Source organism: Eschrichtius robustus, chromosome 2 (assembly GCF_028021215.1).
Source record: "Eschrichtius robustus isolate mEscRob2 chromosome 2, mEscRob2.pri, whole genome shotgun sequence".
NCBI lineage: Eukaryota > Metazoa > Chordata > Mammalia > Artiodactyla > Eschrichtiidae > Eschrichtius > Eschrichtius robustus.
In genome coordinates this window covers 122,852,981-122,869,752 of record NC_090825.1, presented here as the reverse complement: position 1 = coordinate 122,869,752, position 16,772 = coordinate 122,852,981, and the positions used below count along the sequence as shown (strand labels likewise).

The 16,772-nt window shown below is 37.9% G+C and overlaps 1 protein-coding gene and 1 pseudogene across 1 annotated transcript in view; one reads left to right on the top strand and one right to left on the bottom strand.

The window, feature by feature from the left end:
* LARS1 (leucyl-tRNA synthetase 1) overlaps positions 1–16,772 on the top strand; it is a 74,361-nt gene that overhangs the window by 22,544 nt on the left and 35,045 nt on the right. Inside the window, exons 9-14 of the mRNA XM_068536110.1 lie at positions 621–688; positions 808–1,033; positions 9,839–9,926; positions 10,009–10,085; positions 15,123–15,176; positions 15,943–16,083. Coding sequence (XP_068392211.1) covers positions 621–688; positions 808–1,033; positions 9,839–9,926; positions 10,009–10,085; positions 15,123–15,176; positions 15,943–16,083 — 654 coding nt within the window. The remainder of the gene's footprint in view (positions 1–620; positions 689–807; positions 1,034–9,838; positions 9,927–10,008; positions 10,086–15,122; positions 15,177–15,942; positions 16,084–16,772) is intronic.
* LOC137759157 (translation machinery-associated protein 7-like) lies at positions 12,242–12,437 on the bottom strand (annotated as a pseudogene).

Genomic DNA, 16,772 nt, shown 5'->3' with positions numbered 1-16,772 from the left:
GGTAGCAATATCCTAAATTTCAATAGTACCTCATAGTTTTTCACAGCATTTTCCTATCATTATCTTAGGTGTTCCTCAGGACAGTCCTGTATGAGGCACAGAGCAGTTATTTTACAGATGAGGAAATGAAGGCTTAGAGTGATTGTGACTCCTTGGGTCAAGCCACAAGTAAGGGCCCAGGCTAGGTTTTGAATGCACATCATCTGACCCCTGGTCCAGTGTATGTCTGTGATGACTGCTCTGTAGGATTGATGTTGGTTGTATCGTCTAACTCCGATTTTGGCAAACACTAGTTTGGCTGATTAATATAAGTCACTTCGTTTTTTTTCCCGCTGTTCTTCCCTCTCAAGGTAGCTCTTAGCAAATCTTACTTAGTACAGTCTGGGCCTCCTTGATCAGTTTTGGTGTGGTGTGGGGTGGGATCGTGGTCTTCAAGTCATTTTTACACATTAGGCTTCCATGTGGTCAACACACCACTGGCAGTCTCTTCATTGGAAGAAAGAATTATTCTAACAATGCAGGAACCCATCTTAGAAATGTGAATCAGATCTGTCACGTAGATTAGTAGGTGTAATCCAGGCCTTTCTTTCTCCCTTGAATTTTTGTTTTATTTTGTTTAGGGTGTTGGACCTCAGGAATATACTTTAATCAAGTTGAAAGTGCTTGAGCCATACCCATCCAAATTAAGGTAGGTTTGCTACCTACCTTAATAGGTAGAAGAATTGTTGCTTCATCTTTTTGAAATATCAGATAGTTGTGATAGAATCCATAAGATTTTTTGCATAAATGTATATTTTTTCTTCTTAGTGGCTTGAAAGGGAAAAATATCTTCTTGGTAGCTGCTACTCTCAGACCTGAGACCATGTTTGGACAGACAAACTGTTGGGTTTGCCCTCATATGAAGTACATTGGATTTGAGACAGTGAATGGAGATATATTCATCTGCACCCAAAGAGCCGCAAGGAATATGTCATACCAGGGCTTTACGAAGGACAACGGAGTGGTGCCTGTTGTTAAAGAGTTAATGGGAGAGGTAAGTTGGGTAGCAGACTTTATTTTAGTGCATGAATTTAGAGGAAAATGTCAAAAATGAAGCTTGAGAAAAGAACATTTAAAAAAACCTTTTAATTGAGGTATACGTTACAGTCAAATGTGTTAAGTCACAAATGTGTATATTTTTGGTGCATTTTCAAACGTGTATACAGTCATGTAAGCACCACCCAAATCAAGATATAGAACAGTTCCAGCACTGCAGAAGGTGCTGTCATGTCCATTTCACATCACTGCTCAGCCTGCTCCTGCAGAGGTAACCACTGCCATGACTTCAGTCACCAAAGATTAGTTGCTCTTCTTGAACTTTACACAGTGGAATTGTATAGTCTGTACTTTTTTGTGTTTAGCTTCTTTGGCTCAACATGATGCCTGTGAGATTCATCCATGTTGTGTGTAGGAGTAGTTTGTTCTTTTTTTTTTATTGCTGTGGTGTATTCATTGTGTGACCATATCAGTAAAATAGTATTTTTGAATCTTACATTGCAGCTCAGTAACTATCTGGTTGAAAAATACAGACAGTCCTCCCCGAGAGATTTAATAGCTGTGGTAGACATTATATTACTTTTTTAATATGATTACCTGCATTCCTGGAGTGGAATTGCAGCTGCTTTTTTTCTGAAAAGGAAGTCTTGGTTGATCTTAACTAAATCTAGATGGCTGCATAGCTCTTATCCTTAGAGTTAGTTTATTTACTTATTGGTGTTTCTGGGTGTGTTATATTCCCTTTGGTAAATGCTGATCGTTGGTATCTTAATAAATAATCTTTTAAAAGAAAAGGATGGGTAGAATACCATCTCAGTTCTCCTTTTGAATTGGAGAGTTTATTTCTTACTTATTTTGTAAACTTATTTTTTGACTAGGTTACTAAATATTCATAAGACTCAAAATTCAAAAGACGAAAAGAGGGAATTCCCTGGCAGTCCAGTGGTTAGGACTCCATGCTTTCACTGCCGAGGGCACAGGTTCAATGCCTGGTTGGGGAACTAAGATCCCGCAAGCTATTCAGAGTGGCCAAAAATAAAAAAAAAAAAAGACAAAAAGATCCACAAAATAGTCCCAGTCACTCAATTCTCCCTTTCATAGGCTGTCAGTAAAATCACTGTCTTGTGTATCCTTCCAGAAGTATTTCATGTGTATACAAGCAAATACATATATATATATATATTCTTTTGCCCTCTTTTTTTTTTTTTTTTTTTTTTTCACACACACACACTGTATTTTATTTTTACAAGGGATAAATAGACTGACACCAAGCATTGTACATGGATGACCACAACAAAAGCAACAATGATTGCAATTACCAAACATGAAACACACTCATACTATGTCATAATATTGACATTCAGTCCAGTAATCCTCCACTGTAACAGCTCCTTTACTTTGCAGTGAAAATTGATTTGTATATTCTTTGCCTCTGAGTCCTTGTGGGATTTTTTTTTTTTTTAAATTCAGTCAGAAAGTCACAAAAATTATACTCATCCTCATCAGTTCACTCAGTCCCATGTAATTAATTTTTTTTTTTTCATCTTGATCTTTTGTTAGCACTTTTATGAGTTCATCAGTTTTTCATTAGAGTTCTGAAAATGCTTATTCATTCAGTTCAGCAGTACAGTCAGTTACCAGAAACCTGTACTTGTCAGAGTCTTTTCCATGAATTTCTTGAAGATGAAACCCTTTTATAGGAACATATTTGCAAAATCATCAGAGTACACCCAGAACTGTCTGTAAATGACAAAAGACTTAAAAATGACCACGGTTAAAGATTTGATGAAAGTTCATAATAATGCAGTTGACAAGAAAATTAGTTATTTCTGAGATATACATTTTAAAGTAATAACTAGGATTATTACTTATAACATTATACCAGAACATATAAGATTTTTAGAAATTTCATGTAATGTCTGAAACATTTATATTAACATATTTCCATACATATTTCCATACAAATACAAATACAAGATTTTTAGAAATTTCATGTAATGTCTGAAACATTTATATTAACATATTTCCATACAAATAACCCAATGAAAGTTTAGTATTAGTTGTTTTGTTTGTTTGTTTTTTTATACTGCAGGTTCTTATTAGGCATCAATTTTATACACATCAGTGTATACATGTCAATCCCAATCGCCCAATTCAGCACACCACCATCCCCACCTCTCCGCAGTTTTCCCCCCTTGGTGTCCATATGTCCATTCTCTACATCTGTGTCTCAACTTCTGCCCTGCAAACTGGCTCATCTGTACCATTTTTCTAGGTTCCACATACATGCATTAATATACGATATTTGTTTTTCTCTTTCTGACTTACTTCACTCTGTATGACAGTCTCTAGATCCATCCACGTCTCAACAAATGACTCAATTTCATTCCTTTTTATGGCTGAGTAATATTCCATTGTATATATGTACCACAACTTCTTTATCCATTCGTCTGCTGATGGGCACTTAGGTTGCTTCCATGACCTGGCTATTGTAAATAGTGCTGCAATGAACATTCGGGTGCATGTGTCTTTTTGAATTACGGTTTTCTCTGGGTATATGCCCAGTAGTGGGATTGCTGGGTCATATGGTAATTCTATTTTTAGTTTTTTAAGGAACCTCCATATTGTTCTCCATAGTGGCTGTATCAATTTACATTCCCACCAACAGTGCAAGAGGGTTCCCTTTTCTCCACACCCTCTCCAGCATTTGTTGTTTGTAGATTTTCTGATGATGCCCATTCTAACAGGAGTGAGGTGATACCTCATTGTAGTTTTGATTTGCATTTCTCTAATAATTAGTGATGTTGAGCATCTTTTCATGTGCTTCGTGGCCGTCTGTATGTCTTCTTTGGAGAAATGTCTATTTAGGTCTTCTGCCCATTTTTGGATTGGGGTGTTTGTTTCTTTGATATTGAGCTGAATGAGCTGTTTATATATTTTGGAGATTAATCCTTTGTCCGTTGATTCATTTGCAAATATTTTCTCCCATTCTGAGGGTTGTCTTTTCGTCTTGTTTATGGTTTCCTTTGCTGTGCAAAAGCTTTGAAGTTTCATTAGGTCCCACTTGTTTATTTTTGTTTTTATTTCCATTACTCTAGGAGGTGGATCAAAAAAGATCTTGCTGTGATTTACGTCAAAGAGTGTTCTTCCTATGTTTTCCTCTAAGAGTTTTATAGTGTCCAGTCTTATATTTAGGTCTCTAATCCATTTTGAGTTTATTTTTGTGTATGGTGTTAGGGAGTATTCTAATTTCATTCTTTTACATGTAGCTGTCCAGTTTTCCCAGCACCACTTATTGAAGAGACTGTCTTTTCTCCATTGTATACCTTTGCCTCCTTTGTCATAGATTAGTTGACCATAGGTGCATGGGTTAACCTCTGGGCTTTCTATCTTGTTCCATTGATCTATGTTTCTGTTTTTGTGCCAGTACCATATTGTCTTGATTACTGTAGCTTTGTAGTAGAGTCTGAAGTCAGGGAGTCTGATTCCTCCAGCTCCATTTTTTTGCCTCAAGACTGCTTTGGCTATTCGGGGTCTTTTGTGTCTCCATACAAATTTTAAGATGATTTGTTCTAGCTCCGTAAAAAATGCCATTGGTAATTTGATAGGGATTGCATTGAATCTGTAGATTGCTTTGGGTAGTATACTCATTTTCACAATGTTGATTCTTCCAATCCAAGAACATGGTATATCTCTCCATCTGTTGGTATCATCTTTAATTTCTTTCATCAGTGTCTTATAGTTTTCTGCATACAGGTCTTTTGTCTCCCTAGGTAGGTTTATTCCTAGGTATTTTATTCTTTTTGTTGCAATGGTAAATGGAAGTGTTTCCATAATTTCTCTTTCAGATTTTTCATCATTAGTGTATAGGAATGCAAGAGATTTCTGTGCATTAATTTTGTATCCTGCAACTTTACCATAGTCATTAATTAGCTCTAGCAGTTTTCTGGTGGCAGTTTTAGGATTCTCTATGTATAGTATCATGTCATCTGCAAACAGTGACAGTTTTACTTCTTCTTTTCCAATTTGTATTCCTTTTATTTCTTTTTCTTCTCTGATTGCCGTGGCTAGGACTTCCAGAACTATGTTGAATAATAGTGGTGAGAGTGGACATCCTTGTCTCGTTCCTGATCTTAGAGGAAATGCTTTCAGTTTTTCACCATTGAGAATGATGTTTGCTGTGGGTTTGTCATATATGGCCTTTATTATGTTGAGGTAGGTTCCCTCTATGCCCACTTTCTGGAGAGTTTTTATCATAAATGGGTGTTGAATTTTGTCAAAAGCTTTTTCTGCATCTATTGAGATGATCATATGGTTTTTATTCTTCAATTTGTTAATATGGTGTATCACATTGATTGATTTGCGTATATTGAAGAATCCTTGCATCCCTGGGATAAATCCCACTTGATCGTGGTGTATGATCCTTTTAATGTGTTGTTGGATTCTGTTTGCTAGTATTTTGTTGAGGATTTTTGCATCTATATTCATCAGTGATATTGGTCTGTAATTTTCTTTTTTTGTAGTGTCTTTGTCCGGTTTTGGTATCAGGGTGATGGTGGCCTCATAGAATGAGTTTGGGAGTGTTCCTTCCTCTGCAATTTTTTGGAAGAGTTTGAGAAGGATGGGTGTTAGCTCTTCTCTAAATGTTTGATAGAATTCACCTGTGAAGCCATCTGGTCCTGGACTTTTGTTTGTTGGAAGATTTTTAATCACAGTTTCAATTTCATTACTTGTGATTGGTCTATTCATATTTTCTATTTCTTCCTGATTCAGTCTTGGAAGGTTATACCTTTCTAAGAATTTGTCCATTTCTTCCAGGTTGTCCATTTTATTGGCATAAAGTTGCTTGTAGTAGTCTCTTAGGATGCTTTGTATTTCTGCGGTGTCTGTTGTAACTTCTCCTTTTTCATTTCTGATTTTATTGATTTGAGTCCTCTCCCTCTTTTTCTTGATGAGTCTGGCTAATGGCTTATCAATTTTGTTTATCTTCTCAAAGAACCAACTTTTAGTTTTATTGATCTTTGCTATTGTTTTCTTTGTTTCTATTTCATTTATTTCTGCTCTGATCTTTATGATTTCTTTCCTTCTGCTAACTTTGGGTTTTGTTTGTTCTTCTTTCTCTAGTTTCTTTAGGTGTAAGGTTAGATTGTTTACTTGAGATTTTTCTTGTTTCTTTAGGTAGGCTTGTATAGCTATAAACTTCCCTCTTAGAACCGCTTTTGCTGCATCCCATAGGTTTTGGGTCGTCGTGTTTTCATTGTCATTTGTCTCTAGGTATTTTTTTATTTCCTCTTTGATTTCTTCAGTGATCTCTTGGTTATTTAGTAACGTATTGTTTAGCCTCCATGTGTTTGTCTTTTTTACGTTTTTTTCCCTGTAATTCATTTCTAATCTCATAGCGTTGTGGTCAGAAAAGATGCTTGATATGATTTCAATTTTCTTAAATTTACCAAGGCTTGATTTGTGACCCAAGATGTGATCTATCCTGGAGAATGTTCCGTGCGCACTTGAGAAGAACGTGTAATCTGCTGTTTTTGGATGGAATGTCCTATATATATCAGTTAAATCTATCTGGTCTATTGTGTCATTTAAAGCTTCTGTTTCCTTATTTATTTTCATTTTGGATGATCTGTCCATTGGTGTAAGTGAAGTGTTAAAGTCCCCCACTATTATTGTGTTACTGTCGATTTCCTCTTTTATAGCTGTTAGCAGTTGCCTTATGTATTGAGGTGCTCCTATGTTGGGTGCATATATATTTATAATTGTTATATCTTCTTCTTGGATTGATCCCTGGATCATTATGTAGTGTCCTTCCTTGTCTCTTGTAACATTCTTTATTTTAAAGTCTATTTTATCTGATATGAGTATAGCTACTCCAGCTTTCTTTTGATTTCCATTTGCATGGAATATCTTTTTCCATCCCCTCACTTTCAGTCTGTATGTGTCCCTAGGTCTAAAGTGGGTCTCTTGTAGACAGCATATATATGGGTCTTGTTTCTGTATCCATTCAGCCAGTCTATGTCTTTTGGTTGGGGCATTTAATCCATTCACGTTTAAGGTAATTATCGATATGTATGTTCCTATGACCATTTTCTTAATTGTTTTGGGTTTGTTTTTGTAGGTCCTTTTCTTCTCTTGTGTTTCCCACTTAGAGAAGTTCCTTTAGCATTTGTTGTAGAGCTGGTTTGGTGGTGCTGAATTCTCTTAGCTTTTGCTTGTCTGTAAAGCTTTTGATTTCTCCATCAAATCTAAATGAGATCCTTGCCGGGTAGAGTAATCTTGGTTGTAGGTTCTTCCCTTTCATCACTTTAAGTATATCATGCCACTCCCTTCTGGCTTGCAGAGTTTCTGCTGAGAAATCAGCTGTTAACCTTATGGGAGTTCCCTTGTATGTTATTTGTCGTTTTTCCCTTGCTGCTTTCAATAATTTTTCTTTGTCTTTAATTTTTGCCACTTTGATTACTATGTGTCTCGGCGTGTTTCTCCTTGGGTTTATCCTGTATGGGACTCTCTGCGCTTCCTGGACTTGGGTGGCTATTTCCTTTCCCATGTTAGGGAAGTTTTCGACTATAATCTCTTCAAATATTTTCTCTGGTCCTTTCTCTCTCTCTTCTCCTTCTGGGACCCCTATAATGCGAATGTTGTTGCGTTTAATGTTGTCCCAGAGGTCTCTTAGGCTGTCTTCATTTCTTTTCATTCTTTTTTCTTTAGTCTGTTCCGCAGCAGTGAATTCCACCATTCTGTCTTCCAGGTCACTTATCCGTTCTTCTGACTCAGTTATTCTGCTATTGATTCCTTCTAGTGTAGTTTTCATTTCAGTTATTGTATTGGTCATCTCTGTTTGTTTGTTCTTTAATTCTTCTAGGTCTTTGTTAATCATTTCTTGCATCTTCTCAATCTTTGCCTCCATTCTTATTCCGAGGTCCTGGATCATCTTCACTATCATTATTCTGAATTCTTTTTCTGGAAGGTTGCCTATCTCCACTTCATTTAGTTGTTTTTCTGGGGTTTTTTCTTGTTCCTTCATCTGGTACATAGCCCTCTGCCTTTTCATCTTCTCTATCTTTCTGTAACTGTGGTTTTTGGTCCACAGGCTGCAGGATTGTAGTTTTTCTTGCTTCTGCTGTCTGCCCTCTGGTGGTTGAGGCTATCTAAGAGGCTTGATGGGAGGCTCTGGTGGTGGGTAGAGCTGACTGTTGCTGTGGCGGTCAGAGCTCAGTAAAACCTTAATCCACTTGGCTGTTGATGGGTGGGGCTGGGTTCCCTCCCTGTTGCTGTGGCGGTCAGAGCTCAGTAAAACCTTAATCCACTTGACTGTTGATGGGTGGGGCTGGGTTCCCTCCCTGTTGGTTGTTTTGCCTGAGGCAACCCAACACTGGAGCCTACCCGTGCTCTTTGGTGGGGTTAATGGCAGACTCTGGGAGGGCTCACGCCAAGGAGAACTTCCCAGAACCTCTGCTGCTAGTGTCCTTATCCCCACGGTGAAACAGAGCCACCACTCGCCTCTGCAGGAGACCCCCCCAACACCAGCAGGTGGGTCTGGTTCAGTCTCCCCCAGGGTCACTGCTCCTTCCCCTGGGTCCCGATGCACACATTACTTTGTGTGTGCCCTCCAAGAGTGGGGTCTCTGTTTCCCCCAGTCCTGTCAAAGTCCTGCAATCAATTCCCACTAGGCTTCAAAGTCTGATTCTCTAGGAATTCCTCCTCCCGTAGCCGGACCCCCAGGTTGGGAAGCCTGACGTGGGGCTCAGAACCTTCACTCCAGTGGGTGGACTTCTGTGGTATAAGTGTTCGCCAGTCTGTGAGCCACCCACCCAGCAGTTATGGGATTTGATTTTACTCTGATTGCGCCCCTCCTACCGTCTCGCTGTGGCTTCTCCTCTGTCCTTGGACGTGGGGTATCCTCCTTGGTGAAGTCGGGGTCTTCCTGTCAATGATTGTCCAGCAGCCAGTTGTGATTCTGGTGCTCTCGCAAGAGGGAGTGAGAGCACGTCCTTCTACTCCGCCATCTTGGTTAATCCCTCCTTTTGCCCTCTTTTTTACACACAAATGGCAATGTATTTTATCACATTGTCTGTGTTTTACTTTCTTTTTTACTTAACTATAACTTGGTAATCATTTTTTCAGTAGGTAAACATCTTCCTTGTTCTCTCTTTTTCTTTCTGGTTGTGCCATGCAGCTTAAGGGATCTTAGTTCCCTGACCAGGGATTGAACCTGAGCTCCCTGCATTGGAAGCATGGAGTCTTAACCACTGGACTGCTGGGATAGCCCCGCAAGCTGTTTGTTGATATATGAGAATATGGGTCCAATACTATCAGATCTTCTGATTTTTTCTTTTAAGATACATCTTTCTAATTCAGTTTGTCTTCCTAATTATCATTTAAAATAGAGATACAGTATTCTATCTTGTTGATGTTTCATATTTTATTAAGTGATTTTTTTATCATTTAAAGTTTTAGTTGTTTCCAGGTTTTGGCTAATGTAGTTAACACAGCATTGGGGAGATTCTCAAAGAAAAAATAATTCTTTTTCCTTTGAGGTAAATTCCTAGGATTGGATTGCTGGGTCCTAGTTGGATTCCTATATTGTTTTCCTCAAGCAATGTATAAGTGTATTAATTTCTTCACAACCTTGCAAGATTTGGGTATTATAATTATTTTCAATTATTTTTAGTCTAGTAGGTATAAAAGAATGAGTGTTGTTGATTATTAGCTTCTCAGGGCTTAAAATGTTAACATTGTTTTAAATTTTAATGATTAGAATAAGTTACTTCTGCTTTATGCTCATCTTTTTCTTACATAGGATATTCTTGGTGCATCACTTTCTGCACCTTTAACATCTTATAAGGTGATCTATGTTCTCCCAATGCTCACCATCAAGGAGGATAAAGGTAAAGAGTATATTTCTTTCTAGAAATTCTTTGGGGAACACATTCTGGTTATATTAGTTAATTCTACATTTTCTTTTATAAGGTACTGGTGTGGTCACAAGTGTTCCTTCTGACTCCCCCGATGATTTTGCTGCCTTCAGAGACTTGAAGAAAAAGCAAGTGAGTATCTGTGTCTCATGTTCGTATTTCCTCTTCATCATCTCATTGGTTAGGTACCACTGAACTAATTATTGGATTAGGCTAAAAAGCTATGCATGTATCTTTGAAATGCTGCCTTTAACCTGTTTCTTGATATTTACATGTTTTTCTATGATTTGAATTTTAAATATTGATGTAAAATTTATAGAATCTTTTTTTTTTTTTGGCTGTGCTGTGTGGCATGTGGGATCTTAGTTCCCTGACCAGGGATCGAACCCATGCCCTGCTGCCTTGTAATCGTGGAGTCTTAACCACTGGACCTCCAGGGAAGTCCCCATAGAATCTTTTTTTTAAGACTTATTTTTTTAGAGCAGTTTTAGGTTCATAGGAAAAATCGAGAGGAAGGTACAGAGATTTCCCATCTACCCCCTGCTTCAACACCTGCATAGCCTCCCCCATTATTAGTATCACTCACCAGAGTGGTACATTTTGTTTCTTTTTACCGAAGATGAACCTACATTGACACATCATAATCACCCAAAGTCCATAGTTTACCTTAGGGTTCACTCTTGGTGTTGTACATTCGGTGGGTTTGGACAAATGTATAATGACATGTATCCATCATTATAATACACAGAGGATTTTCACTGCCTTAAAAATCCTCTGTGCTCTTTTTGTTCGTCTCTCCTCCCTCCCACCCCTGGCAACCACTGATCCCTCCCTCCTTCCCTCCCTCCCTCCCTCCGGGTCTTAGTTGCAACATGTGGGATCTTCGTTGCAGCATGCGGGATCTAGTTCCCTGACCAGGGATCGAACCCTGGCCCCCTGCATTGGGAGTGTGGAGTCTTAACCACTGGACCAGCAGGGAAGTCCCCAATGATCTTTTTAATTGTCACCATAGTTTTACCTTTCCAGAAAGTCATATAGTTGGAATCACACAGTATGTAGCCTTCTTAGATTTTCTTTCAATTAGCAATATGTATTTTAAGTTTTCTCATATCTTTTCATAGCTTGATAGCATATTTCTTTTTAGCGCTAATAATATTCTGTTGTCTGGATGTACATTTATTCATTCACCTGCTGAAGAACATCTTGGTTGCTAGCAAGTGTTGGCAGTTATGAGTAAAGCTGCTGTAAACATCTGTGTGCAGGATTTTGTATAGACAACTCTTTCTTTTTTTTTTTTTTTTTTAAATTTTTTAATTTTTTTAATGCTATTCTTGTCTGCTTACATTCTTTTTATGTATGTATGTATGTATGGCTGTGTTGGGTCTTCGTTTCTGTGCGAGGGCCTTCTCTAGTTGTGGCAAGCGGGGGCCACTCTTCATCGCGGTGCGCGGGCCTCTCGTTGCCGAGCACAGGCTCCAGACGCGCAGGCTCAGCAATTGTGGCTCACGGGCCTAGTTGCTCCGCGGCATGTGGGATCTTCCCAGACCTGGGCTCGAACCCGCGTCCCCTGCATTGGCAGGCAGATTCTCAACCACTGCGCCACCAGGGAAGCCCCTAGACAACTCTTGTGTAAATACCAAGGGGTGCGATTGCTGGATCATATGGTAAAAGTATGTGTAATTTTGTAAGAAACCACCAAACTGTCTTCCAAAGTGGCTGTACCATTTTGCATTCTTACCAGCAATGTATGAGAGTTCCTGTTGCTCCACATCCTTGTCAGCATTTGGTATTGTCAGTTTTCCAGATTTTGGCCGTTGTAATTGGTGTGTAGTCATATCTCATTGTTTTATTTTGCATTTTCTTGATGGCAGATGTTGTGGAGTGTCTTTTCATATGCTTATTTGCCATCTGTGTATCTTCTTTGGTGAGATTTGTCTGTTAAGGTCTTTGGCTTATTTACTTATTTGTTTTTTTCAAATGAGTTGTTTTAATTCCAGGTGGTACAGAATTCAGGATAGAACAAAGACTTAAGAACACATTTTGGCAGGGTTCTGGGCTGGCTTTATGCAGATCTCATAGCTAAGGCGGAAATGGCTGAGAAGGGCTAAAGACAAGATGAGCCACTGTATGATTTTTTTTTTAACAAAAGTTTATTCTTAAATGTACAGTAGGTTCCAAGACAACACTTCATTCTAGCTATAAGTGGCAACAGATACTATGGCAGGGAGTCCAGATGTTTAAACAGGAATGGAATTAGGATCATCATTGCCTCAAACACAAGGAACCGCTTACTTTTTGCCAGATTTTTTAATTCCACCTGTGGCCAGGGGATCCTTTCCGTGTGGCCTTCGCTTTTAGCTCCTTGAGTTGCTTCTGCTCCTCCTTCTGTTTCTGCTTGAATGCCTCATCTTCCTCGTCCATCTGTTTGGCTTGCTTCTTGAGGTGCTTCAGGGGCTTCTCCTCGCCACCTTCGCGGCCCAACATGGTGTCTGCCACCCCTTCCCCAGAGCCTGCTCCCGGAAGCCTTATTTTTTAAATCAGGTTGTTTGTTTTCTTATTGTTGAGTTTTAAGAGTTCTTTGTATATTTAACAGTCCTTTATCAGATGTGTTTTTTGCAAATATTTTTTCTCAGTGTGTGGTTTGTCTTTCAGTTCCCTTGATATTGTCTTTTGCAGAGAAGAAATTTTTAATTTTAATGAAGTCCAGCTTATCAATGATTTTTTTCATAGATTATGTCTTTGGTGTTGTATCTAAAAAGGCATCACCATACCCGTGGTCATTTAGGTTTTTTCCTGTGTTATCTTCTAGGAGTTTTATGGTTTTGTGTTTTACATCTAGGTCCATGATCTGTTTTGAGTTAATTTTTGTGTTGAGTGTCAGGACTGTGTCTAAATTCATTTTTTTGCTTGTGGATGTCCAGTTGTTCCAGTAACATTTGTTGAAGAGACTGTCTTTGCTCCATTGTATTGCCTTTGCTCCTTTGTCAAAGATCAGTTGACTGTATTTATGAGGGTCTCTTTCTGGGCTCTCTGTTATGTTCCATTGATCTATCTGTCTATTCTTTTGCCAGCACCACACTATCTTGGTTATTATAACTTTATAGTAAGTCTTGAAGTCAGACAGTGTCAGTCTTCCAACTTTATTCTTCTTTTATATTGAGTTGGCTATTCTGGGGCTTATTCCTCTCCATGTAAACTTTGGAATCAGTTTGTTGATATCCATAAAGTAACTGGCTAGAATTTTGATTGAGAGTGTATTGAATCTATTGGTTAAGTTGAAAAGAACTGACATCTTGACAACATTATGTCTTCTAATCCTTGAACATGGAATATCTCTCCATTTATTCAGTTCTTCTTTGATACTGTTCCTCAGAGTTTTGTAGTTTTCCTCATATCTTACATTTACATTGTTAGTTTTGTACCTAAGTGCAATTGAACAACACAGGTTTGAACTGTGCAGGTCCATTTATAAGTCTTTTTTCAATAAATATGTACTACAGTACCAAGTGATCTGTGGTTGATTGAATTTGCAGATGTGGAACCACGGATACAGTGGTCTGACTGTAAAGATATATGCAGATTTTTGACTGCTTGGGGTAGTTGGCACCACTAACCCCCATGTTGTTGAAGGGGCAACTGTATTTAATTTTGGGGGTTACTAGTGTAAGTGGTATTGTGTTTTTAATTTCAAGTTCCCCTTGTTAATTGTTGGTATATAGGAACACCATTGAATTTTGTATTTTAGCCGTGTATCCTGCAACCTTTCTATAATTGTCTGTTAGTTCCAGGACGTTTTTTTTGTTGATTCTTTTGGATTTTCTACATAGATGATCATGCTATCTGCAAACAAAGACAGTTTTGTCTTCCTTCCCAGTCTGTAAACCTTTTCTTTTCTTGCGTTATTTAATTACCAAGAGCATTCAGTATGATGTTGAAAAGGAGTGGTAAGAGGGGATATGCATTGTGTCTGATCTTAGTGGGAAAGCTTTGAATTTTTTGAAAATCATCAAGTATGATTTTAGCTGTAGGTTGGTTCTTTTTTTCTTTGGCCACACTGCGTGGCTTGTGGGATCTTAGTTCCCCGACCAGGGATTGAACCCTGCCCTTTGGCATTGAAAGCGTGCAGTCCTAACCACTGGACCGCCAGGGAATTCCCTAACTGTAGGTTTTTTATACGTAGTCTTTACCAAGTTGAGAAAATCTGCTTCTATTCTAGTTTACTGAGAGTTTTTATCTTGAATAGGTATTGGATTTGGCCAAATACTTTTTTTCATCTGTTGATATGATTGTGTGATTATTCTTTTTTAATCTGTTGATGTGATGGATTTCATAAAACTTTTGAAAAAAAGGTTTGAGAAAAATTTTCTGATATTCACATTTTCATTGCAACCTGGAATATGAACCTCATTTTAAGTGGTGTGTGTGTGTGTATGTATGTGAATTTTTGCTTTTGGCTGTACAGTTTCATCATTTAAGTCATTCACTCTAACTTAAACTGTTTGGTTTTTTAAAGTCATACGTCCCTTCTTGAGATATTTTGTAAAATTAAAAAATTGCTCTCTATGGAGGGAAGAACAAAAATAGTTTTAAAAAGTTTGGAGGGTGTTTCTCAATGATTATACAGTGAGTCCCCTACATATGAACCTTCAGGTTGTGAACTTTCAAAGATGCGAATGTGCATCTGGTTGCAGCAGGGAACCAGAACCTGTGCCATCCATCAGTGTTAGGCATGAGTGAAATTGCAGCTTGCCCTCCATCTCCTATTGCTGACGATCCTTCAGCTCTGCCATCTCCCACCTCCTCTCCCTCCTCCAGTCAGTAACTCTTCTTGCCTGTTCACTTGATGCCAGCCCCTGTATGCCAGCTGTTGTACAGTACTACTGTAATATACTTTTCAAGGTACTGTACTGTAAGATTAAAAATGTTTTCTTTATTTTTTGTGTTTGTTTGTCTTTTATGGATTATTTGTGTGAAAAGTATTATAAACCTGTTACAGTACAGTACTATATAGCTGATTATGTTAGTTGGGTACCTAGGCTAATTTTGTTGGACTTAAGAACAAATTGGACTTATGAATGTGCTCTGGGAATGGAACTCGTTCGTATTGTAGGGGACTTACTGCACCAGTAAAGTATTGATCATTAATATTAACTTCCAATTTTTTTGTAGGCTTTACGAGCAAAGTATGGAATTAGAGATGACATGGTCTTGCCATTTGAGCCTGTGAGTACATAGATGATTCAGAATATTAATATCCATTTCTTTATTAGAGAAAAAAAGAGCAGCTAACACTTTACTTGTAACAGAATTAAATAATTGGTAGAGTATGAAATAAGAGGGAGTTTGTTTAAGAGTTTATTTACTTTAACGTGATATCTGCTGTGGTGGATAAGAGCAAAAGAAGAACCAACAATAGGCATTTTCTTAGCACCTGGCACCTGTAATTCTGAAACAAACAAGTAGCCTTTTAACATTACTAATTTTATAGTAGCTTATTTTCTAGTGTGGCCAATTTCCAGGCTTCTAAAGACAAAATTTTGCCATATTACTCATGAATGTTTATGTTTTCATATTAGTATCTGCAGAAGAAAAAAAATTTAAATTACTAGTGAATAGTTTTCATGAAGAATCCAGAAGACTTAATATAAACCAGAAATAAGACCATCCATAAATTTAGTTGTTTACAGCATTTTGCTAGTTTCAACATTAGTTAATTATGTGCCAGTGGGGGGTTGAGAGTTGGGGAAGGTGTGTGTGTAGTGAGGGAGGGACGGTGAGGGGGTTGGTGCAGAGAATTCGGGGGGTTCCTATGGAGAGTAGGAAGACAAACTCACATCTGGATGTTAGTCCCTAATGTGTGACACTGCCCTAATGATATATAAAATCTGAAGTGACTTCATTGGACAGTAGAGGCAAAAGGACCATGCCTTTAGGGCTGTTTTTGTGTTTATTCAGTGTGAATAAGTTCTGACATTGCTCTTTTTTGCAGGTGCCAGTCATTGAAATTCCAGGCTTTGGACAGCTTTCTGCTGTAACCATGTGTGATGAGTTGAAAGTTCAGAGCCAGAATGACCGAGAAAAACTTGCAGAAGCAAAGGAGAAATTATACCTAAGAGGCTTTTATGATGGTGTAAGTAATAATTTTGTTATCATTTTTATTTGATTTACTTACTCCATGCTCTATGATTTTCTTCTTAGTGATTTAGAAGAACACTATAGAAAAATTCAATATTGTTTCAGCTATATCCTGTTTTGAGAGGGATTACTATAAGATTGTGTTCTTGTGTTTCCAAATTTATTTTTTTAATCTATTTTGGTCCAATAGTATTTACGGAAATTCCATTTTTGTGCCCTCTAATCTCTGAGTGAATTTCTTGAGAAGATATTTAAAGTTAGTTCATATTATTATACAGTAAATTCCAAAGGCTCATTGCATGGACCATACCTGGTCCCTTCTTTTGCTCTCTTAATTGTGGAGTTCATATTTTAAATAAGCAGTTTCATTCAGTTCATTAATTTACTTGTTAATGCCTATTCCATGCCATGTTAGCACAACAGGTAAGTTGTGAACCTCTCTTTTCTCCTCAATTGTGCATATGTTAACGTGGCTTACATTTCCATGGAAAGAAGATGAGGCTAGAGAAAGTAAAAACCCAATCAAGTTGCTAGTGACTTGAGGTTGAAATGAAGATTTTTAAGGCTGTAAGTGAGAATGTTCTTTATTTTTACCTTTACTTTAATTTCTCTGGATAACCAAGAATTGGTTATATGTCCTTTTTAAAAGTAACTTACATGTTTTGGATGACAGTAAAAGCCAAC